Source organism: Nicotiana tabacum, chromosome 2, assembly GCF_000715075.1.
Source record: "Nicotiana tabacum cultivar K326 chromosome 2, ASM71507v2, whole genome shotgun sequence".
In the NCBI taxonomy this organism is placed as follows: Eukaryota; Viridiplantae; Streptophyta; class Magnoliopsida; order Solanales; family Solanaceae; genus Nicotiana; species Nicotiana tabacum.
Genome location: NC_134081.1, coordinates 108,796,467 through 108,809,863, shown reverse-complemented (window position 1 = coordinate 108,809,863; position 13,397 = coordinate 108,796,467). Strand labels below are relative to the sequence as shown.

Sequence of the window (13,397 nt, the reverse complement as noted above, 5' to 3'; positions counted from 1 at the left end):
ATAGACATCAACCATAATTTCTTATAATACTCCCCCTTGGATGTCCATAGATAATGGGTCTAGTTAAAACTTTATTAGAAAAAAAAACCTTATAGATAAGAGTACACATGTTTAGAAATACGCGTTTTGGTTGCCTAATTAAAATCCTTGCAAGAAAAATTCAGTGGGACAAAATTTTATAAGGGAAAAAGAGCCGCGTATTAACTTCCCCTGATAAGAGCATAAATTCACATCCTTGAGCCTTCACATCCCAATCTTGTGCATTAGTTTCTTGAAGGTTGACGTCGGTAGAGATTTGGTGAACAAATCAGCCATATTATCACTTGAACGGATTTGTTGCACATTGATATCAATATTCTTTTGAAGGTCATATGTAAAAATAACTTTGGTGAAATGTGTTTTCTCCTATCTCCTTTTATGAATCCTCCCTTCAATTGGGTTATGCATGTTGCATTGTCTTCATACAAAATTGTGGCTAGTTTGTCACACTTCAAACCACATTTGTCCCGAATAAGGTGTATTATAGACCTCAACCATACACATTCTCGACTTGCTTCATGAATAGCAATTATCTCAGCATGATTAGATGAAGTAGCCATGATTGATTGTTTAGTCGATCGCCAAGATATTGCAGTGCTTCCACATGTAAACACATAGCCAGTTTGAGATCGACCCTTGCGTGGATCAGATAAATACCCAGTATCGGCATAACCAACAATATCTCAATATGAGTTTAATTCCATTCCAATATCTCCTTGTAGGAGCAAAATTATATCTTGCTAAGACATTAACTGAAAAAGTTATGTCAGGCCTTGTAGTGTTAACAAGATACATTAGTGCACCAATTGCACTAAGATATGGTACTTCAGGACCAAGAAGTTCTTCATTCTTTTCTTGAGGTCGGAACGGGTCCTTATTCACATCAAGTGATCGAACAATCATTGGAGTACTTAATGGATGTGCTCCATCCATGTAAAACTGTTTCAATACCTTTTCTATGTAGGCAGATTGATGAACAAAAGTCTCGTTTGCCAAATGTTCAATTTTCAAACCAAGACATAATTTTATCTTTCCGAGATCTTTCATCTCGAATTCCTTCTTTAAATAATCAATTGTCTTTTGGAGTTCTGTAGGAGTTCCAATAAGGTTTATGTCATCAACACATACAACAAGTACAACAAACTCCGATGTTATTTTCTTTATGAAAACACATGGACAAATGGAATCATTTATATAACCTTCCTTTAATAAATACTCATTAAGGTGGTTATACCACATTCTTTTTTATTGCTTTAGACCATACAAAGATCTTTGCAATTTGATTGAAATCATTTCTCGTAATTTTGAATTATATGCGTCAGGCATTTTAAATACCTCAAAAATTTTCATGTATATCTCAATATCAAGTGAGCCGTAAAGTTAAGTTGTAACCACATCCATTAAATGCATGTCAAGCTTTTCATGGACAGCAAGACTAATGAGATAACGGAACATTATAGCATCCATAACAGGAGAATACGTCTCTTCATAATCGACACCAGGCCTTTGTGAAAATCCTTGTGCAACAAGGCATGCCTTATATCTTTGTACCTCATTTTTTCTCATTCCTTTTGCGTACAAAGACCCATTTATAGCCAATATGTTTAACACCATTAGGTGTTTGGACTACAGATCCAAAAATTTCACGTTTCGCAAGTGAATCCAACTCAGATTGGATTGCTTCTTGCCATTTTGGTCAATCACGTCTTTGTCGACATTCTCCAACGAATTGAGATTCAAGATCTTCATTATCTTGCATAATGCTAGATACAACATTATATGCAAAGACATAATTCACAACTATATTCAATCGATTCGAATCTGTCTGAATATCGATTGGGTTTACTGTTAGTTCCTTATTTTCTTGAGTCTCTCAGGCTTATTGATTTCCACATGAAATTCAGAATTAGTTAAATCATGGGTTTCTTTATGAGACTCATTCGTAGTGTCATCTTGATCATTTATTTTTCTTTTTCTAGAATTTCAATCCTTAGAAGCCAATGGTATGCCACACTTTAGGTGTGTTTTTAACTCATTAGCTATGACACTAGAAGATTGTCCAACAGAGACATCAATACGGATTGAAATATTCTCTGCAGGGATATGTTATTTCGTTATCCTTTTCAAATCCGTAAATGCATCTGGCATTTGATTTGCTATTTTCTGCAAATGGATAATCTTTTGTACCTTCTTTTCATAAATAGAGATACGTGGATCAAGATGAAACAATGATGGATTTTTTCACGAAATTTCCCGTTTGATTTCACCAATTTCTCCCCCTAATTTTGGGAAAAATACCTCATCGAATCGATAATTTGCAAATTGAGCAGTGAACAAATCTCCTGTTAATATTTTAGGGCGATTCAAACCCAACATATATTCCTAACCTTCTTTGGGGACCCATCTTGGTGCGATATGGCGGTGCTACAGGCACATATACAGCGCATCCAAAAATTCTTAGATGGGATATATAAGGTTCATGAATCCAAAACTAATTGCAACAAGGAATATTTATGATAATTTGTCGGTCTGAGACGAATTAGCATTGCTGCATGCAAAATGGCATGATCCCAAACAGAAGTGGGCAATTTCGTTTTCATGAGTAACGGTTTTGCTATCAATTGTAGACGTTTAATCAAAGATTCTGCAAGACCATTTTGAGTGTGAACATGAGCTACAGGATGTTTCACTTTTATCCCAATTGATAAGCAATAATCATTAAATGCATGGGATGAAAACTCAGCAGCATTATTAAGTCAAATAGACTTAATTGGATTATCGAAAAACTGTGACCGTAATCGAATTATTTGTGCCATTAATTTTGCAAACGCCAGGTTGCGAGATGAAAATAGGCACACATGAGACCATCTAGAAGATGCATCTATTAAGATCATAAAATATCTAAAAGACCCACTAGGTGGGTGAATAGGTCCACAAATATCCCCTTGTATACGTTCCAAGAACGTAGGGGACTCAATCCCAACCTTTGTTAGTGATGGTCTAATAGTCAACTTGGCTTGATAACAAGAAGTGCAAGAAAATTCATTACTTAAAAGAATCTTTAAATTCTTTAATGGATGCCCATTTGAGTTCTCTATAATTCGTCTCATCATAATTGATCTGGGATGTCCCAATCGATCATGCTAAAGTACAAAAGTATTGAAATTAGTAACCTTTTAGTTTATGATAGAATATGCCTCAATTGCACTAATTCTTGTCCAATATAGGCCACAAGATAAAGATGGGAACTTCTCAATAACCCTTTTTTAGTCAGAGACATTCTTGGTAACAATGAGATATTCGAGATTATTCTCATCTATTGTCTCAATATGAAATCCATTTCGGGGGATATTTTTAAAACTTAACAAGTTCCTCTTAGACTTGGAGGAGAACATTGCATTCTGTATGATAAATATTGTTCCCTTAGGCAGAGTTATAGTAGCTTTTCTAGAGCCTTCAATTAATTTTGTACTACCATATATTCATCAACATCTATATGGTGAATATCTCTTTTTAAGGGAAAGTTATACCATTATGGTCATGGTCAAAATTAGATGCAAGATCTGTTTCATGCATTATTGTTGTCATTTAATAATCACATTGCCAAACTTTTTTGGCGTATAATAGGTATGTGACCAATGATCATTCATGCCATAATAATGACATTATTTTTTTATTTCATCTCAAACCCCCTTCTCGAGGTGAGTGTGGTATATTTACTACCACTAGCACGTTCATATTCTTGCAAGAATGAATATGTATTCATAATGATTATCACATTATTTTCATATTCACTTCAGGAATGGAACATAATAATCCATGCGTGTTTTATAAAATCTCATACCATATCAATGACAAACATCACTTTCACAAAGTGAAGGATTATTTTGAGAGCCATTATTGTTCTCATTACCATAATGATGACGATTATAATTTTGTCCATTACCACGTCCACATCCATTCATACCTTCATGGTAACATCATGTCTTATTTTAGACTTATGGGACGAGTTTCTACTATTGGTGGCGATTAAATTTAATTTGCATATGTGAACTTTCATTAACTGAACTCAATCAAATAAAAAGTATCAAGCAAATATAGAAAAACACATAATCAATTAAAATTTATGTGTCCTTTGTGATAATTATCCCACTTTAAGATGGAGGAGATATGTGATAAAATAGAAAGGAAAAATATATGCTCTCTCAAAAGTCTTCACTCCGTGTTTCTTAATAATAACACATAGGAACATAGTACTTGTTATAGGAAAAATATTTATCGTTCTTTACACCAAAAATCCTTACATGAATTGATGAACTTTCAAGAAAAACTTTTCCGTAAAGCAAGTTTGTTCATGTATGGAAACATAAATAGCAAAGTGTAAAGAAACTTGAAAATTAATTAGAAAATGCTAACCGTGATGGCTGAATATATGCTGGCGTTGTACACCTTGTACCGTCATCGTTCTTACCATATTATTAACATTAAATGACGCTACCGGCACTGGCCGCATCATAACAACTCAGTTGGCTAGAACTTCGTGCTGATAACGTGTTATAAAATATAACTCAAAGTAACAATATGGAACAAGGAAAAACAAGCTAAGAGATATAGAGAGAAAGAGAGGAGTGATTCTTATTTTTTATTCAATTGTGTGTTCTTTCCATTTATTACAATACATTTATATAGGCATGAAAAATAAAAAAATATGCCATTGAATATGTCATTAAACATTTGAGAGGAAGATCATGGAGGAAGATAGACATCCATCATAATTTCTTATAATATTTTTAATATATTAATTGTTAAACCTTAAAATTAGTAAGAACTGGTTTTGATGCTTTAAAAATTTCCTTTAGCTAGATCATTATTAAGTCAAACGTTGTTGTAGACTTTTCTTATATTTTGCTTTAGGAATTCGATATCCGGAATCCACGCATGACCGAGTAACGCAAATTCGTGGCAAGTATCCTCTGACTAGAGTAAAGTAATTCCTATTAAGAGATTTTTCATTTTTCAAACTCGAGATTTCTGTTTAATCGTGGAAATATTAAAGAACATCCCGTGAATCCTCTCAATAGTGTTGTAGACCTTTCCTTACGCTATAACGACAAGAAAACTTGGGTCATTGGCCATCCATTTCGTTCCTTCTCTTTTATTTATATATCTAGTTTTTCTTTCGTTAAATGTTATTTATCGAAAATGATATAAAGTATATCATACGTGTTTATCCATAAAATGGTACAGTTAAATTTATTCGTGATTTCTAGATAAGTGAATTAATTTGATCCAAAAAATAATGAAATAACTGATGAAATATAAAATATTTAGCCTTAGAATGTAGATGGAACGAAAGAGCTAATGAGTCCGGGAATAGGGTTTTCGGGCACAACAATGATAAGATCAAAAGGCGAGAGAAAAAAAATTGTATTAAAATGATGTATAGAATGTATTGTAAGTTAGCTAGAAAATTCATGTCCCTTACAATGATAAATGAGCTCTTTATTTATAGTTATGTCAAGGGAAGGAAGTCATTGGATCATGCCCTTCATTAACGTCAATTATGAAGGACATTGATGAATAGTAACGTTAAAAATAAATGCCAAATTCCTTGTAACGAGCCAGCATCCTTAATGTTGCAAAATATTCCGTATTAAATGTTACCGGGCGCAAAGCATTTAATACTCTTTTTATGACCATTATTCTTTTCGGTGACAAGCGGAATAGCTATATTCGATGGCCATCTCCATTTTATATTCCACATATCCTTTCTTTAAGCGGCCACGTGTCATGTCGTATTTTTTCCTGTACAATACTATAGGCACCGTCCCACATACTAGAATGATACCATCTAAATGTCAACATTAGGAAACTACTTGATCATATAACAAGTTTATGCTGAGTTTCACGTAATGAAAATTGGTAAATTATAGGTCGCGGCAAATTGAGGATTTAATTTTACTGTTTTTTTAGGAAGGAGTTCAATTAATTTAATGTGTATGTGTGTGTATCTTTTAAAATTATTATTGTATCAGCCTTGTAAAATAATTACTTCCTAAAGCTACTATTTAGTTGTTATGCGTCTATATTCGTTGTATTCGCGCTACTGTATTCATGAATACAGTAGCAAAATTTGCCTAAAAATAGGGGAGTCCAGTTGTGCGACTGTATTCGTTGTATTCGCGCTACTGTATTCATGAGTACATTAGAGAAAATCGCCTAAAATATAGGGAAGTCCAGTTGTGCAATTGTATTCGATGTATTCACGCTATTGTATTCATGAATACAGTAGAGGAATTCGCCTAAAACAAAAAGGGGAGTTCAGTTGTGTGACTGTATTCACTGTATTCGTGCTACTGTATTCATGAATACAGTAGCGGAATTCACCTAAAATAGGGGAGTCCAGCTGTTTAATTACGGAAAGTGGATCAATTGGCGTGAGTCACTCCTAATTTAACTTAACAAAATCAATTTTACATAAATTTCATTGCTACTGTGTTGTATTCCATGTATTCGCACGACTGTATTTATAAATACAGTGAGGTAACCAAGAAATATGGTGTATATCATTCTATTCAATTTGACCGTATATATTATATTTAATTCTTAGATATTCATTATTCACTATTATACATTATATTCAATTTACCGTATTCAATTCGACTGTATTCAAACAACAAAAATCACATAACACATTGATATTCGGATGTATTTAACAATACATACCATCGAAATACATAAATACAGGCAAAAAATAATATATTTATACAAAAATACAATGTATTTGTATCATTGTATGTGACTAAAAATAGCAAAAAGAGAAGAAAGTTCATCGTAGATGGCGTTTTTCGGCCAAGAAAAATATTGTATATATTGTACTAAAACAAAAAATAGAGACGAACAAAAACCAGCCCTCAAATCTTCTCCGGCGTAGTCATTTCCAGATCTGTTCGCTTAAGAGGATTAGCCAATAGTGGATGATGACGCCGATGATTCTGACACCGACGACGATTCTACCGATGGCCTCGATGATGACGCCAACGATTCTGCTGATTTGATGGAGAAGAGAGAAGATTGAAAATCTTGCCGATAGAGAGATATAGAAGGAAGAGAGAGAAAAAGAACATAATTGGTGTATTTCATGTCTCAATAGTAGGTATAAATAAATACCTATTTTGCTATTACCTCCGTTCCAGTTTATGTGAACCTATTTTCTTTTTGGTCTGTTCCAAAAGAATGACCCATTTCTAAATTTGGAAATAATTTTGCTTAAAGTTACAATTCTACCCTTAATGAGAAGCTTTTATAACCACACAAATACTCTAGGCCCCTTTCTGAATTATTTAGGACCACAAATTCCAAAAGTATTCATTTTTTCTTAAATTTCGTGCCCAATCAAACAGGTTCACATAAATTGGAACGGATGGAGTATAAAATAGAAAAGTATCTATAATTATTAATATTTTGAAATTATTTTAATTTATAATAAATATGGTGTAATAGTTTGCTATAGAAGGTAAAATTTTTTAAAAAATAACAGATATGTTCGCATCGCAGCGACTTCGACCTCTTCGTGTTGGACTTTGATGGCACAATCTTGTTTCGCCACTTTAATGTATAAGAATCTAAAACAATTCTATCTTAATCAACAACAACGACTCAGTAAAATTTCACTAGTGAGGTCTGGGGAGGGTAGTGTATAAGCAGACCTTACCCTACCCCGAGGGAGTAAAGAGGTTGTTTTCGAAAGACCTTCGGCTTAAGAATACAAAAAAGACAACAAGACAAAAAGACACAATATTAGTATCACCCCATAAATCATAAGAAAAGTAACAACAACATGGGAACAAGAAGATAGATGCAAAACAAATGCGATAGCCAGTAAATAGACCCGACACTATGAGAAATGAAAGAGTAGTAAGACACAACATTGCCACTCACGACAAAAATTCTACCAGACTAGCCTTACAAAGGTACGAAGAAAGTAAAGACTCAACTACCTCTTAGCCTACAACCCTAATCCTTGACCTCCACAAATTCCTATCAAGGGTCATGTCCTCGGAGATCTGAAGCCTTGCCATGTCCTGCCTAATCACCTCTCCCCAATACTTCTTAGGCCGCCCTCTACCTCATCTCATGCCCTCCACAACCATCCGCTCACACCTCCTTACCGAAGCATCTGGGCTTCTCCTCTGTACATGCCCTAACCATTTGAGCCTCGCTTCCCGCATCTTGTCATCAATGGGCGCAACACCCACCCTCGACCAAATATCATCATTCCTAATATTGCACATCCTAGTGTGCCCGCACATCCACCTCAACATCTTCATTTTTGTTACTTTCATCTTCTGGATATGCGAGTTCTTAACAGGTCAACACTCAACCCCATACAACAAGGTCGGTCTAACCACCGCTTTATAAAACTTAACTTTGAGTATCGGTGGCACTCTCTTGTCAGACAAGACTCCAGATGCTAACCTCCACTTCATCCACCCCACCCCAATACGGTGTGTGACATCTTCGTCGATCTCCCCTCCCCCCTGGATAACCGACCCAAGGTACTTGAAATTGTCTATACTTGGGATGACTTGTGATCCAAGCCTCACATCCACGGCCACTTCCCTTGGCTCGGCGTTGAACTTACACTCTAGGTATTCCGTCTTCGTCCTGCTCAACTTGAAACCATTAGACTCAAAAGCATGTGTCCAAACCTCCAGCTTCTCGTTAATGTCGGCTCGTGACTCATCAATCAGAACTATGTCATCAGCGAATAGCATACACCATGGCACCTCCCCTTGAATATGGTGTGTTAACGCGTCCATCACCAGGGCAAACAAGAATGGACTGAGCGCAGAACCTTGGTAGAACCCCATAACAACCGAAAAATCTTCAGAGTCACCTCCTACTGTCCTAACTCGAGTCTTAGCCCAATCATACATGTCCTTAATCTCCCTAATATAGGGAACCGACACACTTTTTGCCTCCAAGCAACTCCAGAGAACTTCTCTAGGAACCTTGTCATATGCTTTCTCTAGGTCAATAAACACCATGTGCAGATCCTTCTTCTTTTCCCTATACTGTTCCACCAACCGTCTAACAAGGTGTATAGCTTCTGTAGTAGAACGACCTGGCATGAACCCGAACTGGTTGTCTGATATTGACACCGTCCTCCTCACCCTTGCTTCAACCACTCTCTCCCAAATTTTCATGGTATGACTCAGTAATTTGATACCCCTATAGTTGTTACAACTCTATATATTGCCTTTGTTCTTATACAACGGCACCACTGTACTTCACTTCCACTCATCCGACATCTTCTTCGTCCTAAAAATAACATTAAACAACACAAGCAGCCACTTCAACCCTGCTCTACCCACACACTTCCAAAATTCAACCGGAATTTCGTCTGGCCCAGACGCTCTGCCCCTACTCATCTTACGCATAGCTCCCATGACCTCCTCAACCTCGATTGGCCTGCAGTCCCCAAAGTCACGGTGACTCCCGAAATCTTCTAGTTCACCTAGAACAATATCATGATCCCCTCCTTAATTCAGAAGTTTATAAAAATAAGTATGGCATCTCCTTTTAATTTGGGCATCCTCCATCAATACTCTACCATCGTCATGCTTGATGTATCTCACTTGGTCCAAATCCCGAGCCTTCCTCTCTCTAGTCTTGGCTAGCCTGAATAACTTCTTCTCCCCACCTTTTCCCCCCAGTTCCTCATACATACGAGCATAAGTTGTAGTCTTAGCCTCTGAGACCGCCAACTTAGCTTCCTTCCTAGATACCTTATACCTCTCCAAGCACGCTCGCCTCTCCTCCTCACACGTGCTCCCTACTAACTTCAGGTACGCCACCTTCTTCGCTTCCACTTTACCTTGGACCACTTCATTCCACCATCAGTCTCATTTGTGCCCGCCAAAGACTCCCGCCTATATCCCTGACACCTCTCTTGCAACCTCCCTTATACAGCCTGCCGTCGTCTACCACATAATGCCCGCGTCGCCGCTGCTCCTCCAGGCTCCCACAACCTACAACCTCCCCTCCATCTCTTGGGTTTTATCCTTGGTCAATGCTCCCCACATGATTCTCGGTCTTCTTCGAGCATACCTTTTTCTCTTTTTTAACATAATACCAACGTCCATCACCAAAAGCCTATGTTGCATTGCGAGTACCTCACTCGGAATAATCTTGTAATCCTTTCACAACCCTCTGTCACACCTCTTGAGGAGGAGATAGTCGATCTGAGTCTTTGCCACCGCATTTTGAAAAGTAACCAAATGCTCATCTCTCTTTGGAAAGCTAGAGTTCGCAGTCACCAACCCAAAAGCCTTAGCGAAGTCCATTAGCGAGGTAACTCCTCCGTTCCTCTCCCCAAAACCGAAGCCTCCATGCACCTCACCATAACCACTTGCAGTCGACCCAATACGACCATTGAAATCCCTTCCTATAAATAGCCTCTCCGCAGGCAGAACCTGGCGCACAATCTCATCTAACCCCTCCCAGAAGCGTCGTTTAATCTCCTTAGCCAAGCCCGCATGCGATGCGTAAGCACTGACGACGTTTAAGGTGGACTCTCCAACTACTAACTTAATAGTCATCAATTTTTCACCCACTCGTCTAACCTCAACCACAGACTCTCGCACTTTCCTATCCACCAAGATACCCATGCCATTCTTACCCTTCTAGACCCCGGAGTACCATAGTTTATACCCGTCCGCGACCCACGACCCTACCCATCTAGTCTCCTAGACACACGCTATATTGACCCCCCCTCTTTCGGAGGATCTTCGCCAACTCTATAGACTTACCCATCAATGTACCTATGTTCCATGACACAATTCTCAACCTATAAGTGCCCTTGTTTCCCTTACTTCCCTTGCCACTCGCCACACCCCCAACCCCTGCCCCTCCTCCCGCTCCCCCCGAGGATATGAGCCCACTCGACCATCCCAGACCACAACCACTATACCTATGATAGATTAAGAGAAATGACTAACACGCCCTAGGTGACATACTAAACTAATAGAAGACAAGTTACAACTACACGCATACTAATATGGTGAATAAACTAATATAAACTAAGACGACAACAATTTAACTAACACAACGAAGGGAAACGGGAAAACAGGAGGTACCAACTCCCGCTAGTAGAACCTGGGAATTGTATTAGTATACCCTACGGTGTTGCGGCCACCTATCTCATTCATGTCCAACTCCCGCCGCTCCTTGCTAACACTTGCCCGGGTTGTTATTCACTGTTTGGACACGCACTTCTCGCTCGCCGCCAAAAGCCACCAACCCTAACTTGAAATACACACAAAACACCACGAAGCCTAATAAATAGGGGGATGTCACCGCTACCACTGGTGAAGCCCAGCCGCAGCAAAGAAGCGCAAATAAAAAGGAAGCGAATAGAGAGAGTGAACGAACATTAATGGAGTAGAGGAAATTGATGGGGGCTATAGTAACGGGTAGTGTTGCTGCCCAGTGAAGTTTGGGAGTGGGGGAGAGGGAAAGAAGAGATAGAGATAGGGGTAGGGAGGGGAGGGAGATGAAGGGGGATGAGGGGTAACCTGTTGGTGGGGGTGTTCGCGGGCGTCGGGATTCACCAGTTACTTGTGACCGTTGCGCTGGTTTTGACCGTTTGGGGGTGGGGGGGAGTGTTACAGAGATACAGAGATATAGAGATACAGAGAGAGAGAGAGAGAGAGAGAGAGAGAGAGAGAGAGAGAGAGAGAGAGAGAGAGAGAGAGAGAGAGAGAGAGAGAGAGAGAGAAAGAGATAGCTTATGGGTTTAAAGTATCTTAGAATTATGTTTTGATGATCTAACAAACTTATTATTAAGAACCAGACAAAGGACCTGATGTACACTTGGTATATATCTCTATCAACGGACTCAAGCTAATATGTGTTGTATGATTTCAGACAGAAAAGAATCAACTCAGGGACCTGATCCCTTTGAGTTTCCCTAACAGTAGTACGACGTCAACTCTACAACTGGAAAGTGACTGCCTGCACTGTACATGCTACAATACAGAAACAGTGCAGTAGTCACTTCCCATTGAGAAGGGCTTTTTACCAACCAAGTGTTTACATCATCTAAGTGATGTCATTCAAAGGATATTAACAAGAATCATTACAAAAAAACATCACTTAAACACTTGTGATATTCACCAAAGCATTCAAGATCTGATTATCCAGCATTGAAGTCATAAGTGCATCAAGAACAAAGTGCAACACTACTACGGACCAGTTCCATAACAAGTCTTTTGTATGTCCTTAGTTGAGTTGTATCTTTGTATTTGCTATTTATTGTAATTCCTACTTTGCTTATCTAGAAGCTTAAATTAGGAACCTCAAAAACCACAAACCCGTAGAGCTTGTGTCGTGACAGAGTTAGTCATGAGTTGAAGTCTTTGTAATAGGTGTATTGCAAAGTGGCTTGTAATAGGTGTATTGCAAGTTAGTGATGGATTAAGAGTTTAATTCCTAGGTTGCAATAGGTTGTAATCTAAAGATTGCTCAGTAGTGAAGTTGAAATCCTACCAGTGTAGGTCGTGGTTTTTTATCCCCTTGAGCAGGGATATTTCCACGTAAACATCTCTCGTGTCATTTACTTACTAGTTCATTAGCTATTTCTGTGGGAACTAGTATAGGGCTAGGTTTCTGTACAGTTTGGTGGACTCATACATTCTATCAATTGGTATCAGGGCAGGTTCTTTCTAAAAGGTTAACACCTAGAGAGGATCCTCACCATGGCTGCTCCACTAAACTTCGAGGAAGGAAAATCAACTTACAGGCCCCCAAGATTCAACGGCCAATACTCTAGGTGGTGGAAGACTCGAATGCATGACTTTATAATGGCAGAAGACTCCGATTTATGAGACGTTATTTGTGATGGTCCATATGTCCCAACAAAGAAGGTAGGAGAACCTGCTGTAATGGTGCCGAAAATCAGGAAGGAGTACAATGACGCTGACAGGAAAGCTGTAGTGAAGAACTTTCACGCCAAAAGAATTTTGGTGTGTGGTATAGGACCTGATGAATATAACAGGATTTCAGCCTGTCAGTCTGCCAAGGAGATATGGGAAGCTTTACAAACGGCACATGAAGGAGCTACTCAAGTAAAGCAGTCCAAGATCGATATGCTCTCCACTAAGTATGAGCTCTTTAGAATGAAGGATGATGAATCCATTCAAGACATACAGACTCTATTCACTTCCATTATAAATGAGCTACACTCTCTTGGAAAAATCGTTCCTAGGAACAAGCTCGTGAGGAAAGTACTTAGTGTTTTACCCAGCTCCTGGGAAAGTAAGGTAAATGCTATCACTGAAGCCAAGGATCTGTAG

The 13,397-nt window shown here is 38.3% G+C and overlaps 1 protein-coding gene across 1 annotated transcript; it reads left to right on the top strand.

Moving 5' to 3' along the window:
* Positions 1-12,986: 12,986 nt before the first annotated feature.
* On the top strand, positions 12,987-13,397 carry LOC142167832 (uncharacterized). The gene has a single exon (XM_075227957.1). The coding sequence runs from the start codon at positions 12,987-12,989 to the stop codon at positions 13,395-13,397; it is 411 nt and encodes a 136-aa protein (XP_075084058.1).

Bases quoted from the DNA above. Each gene is read 5' to 3' on its own strand.
- LOC142167832 (XM_075227957.1), top strand. From the start codon at position 12,987: ATGGTGCCGAAAATCAGGAAGGAGTACAATGACGCTGACAGGAAAGCT.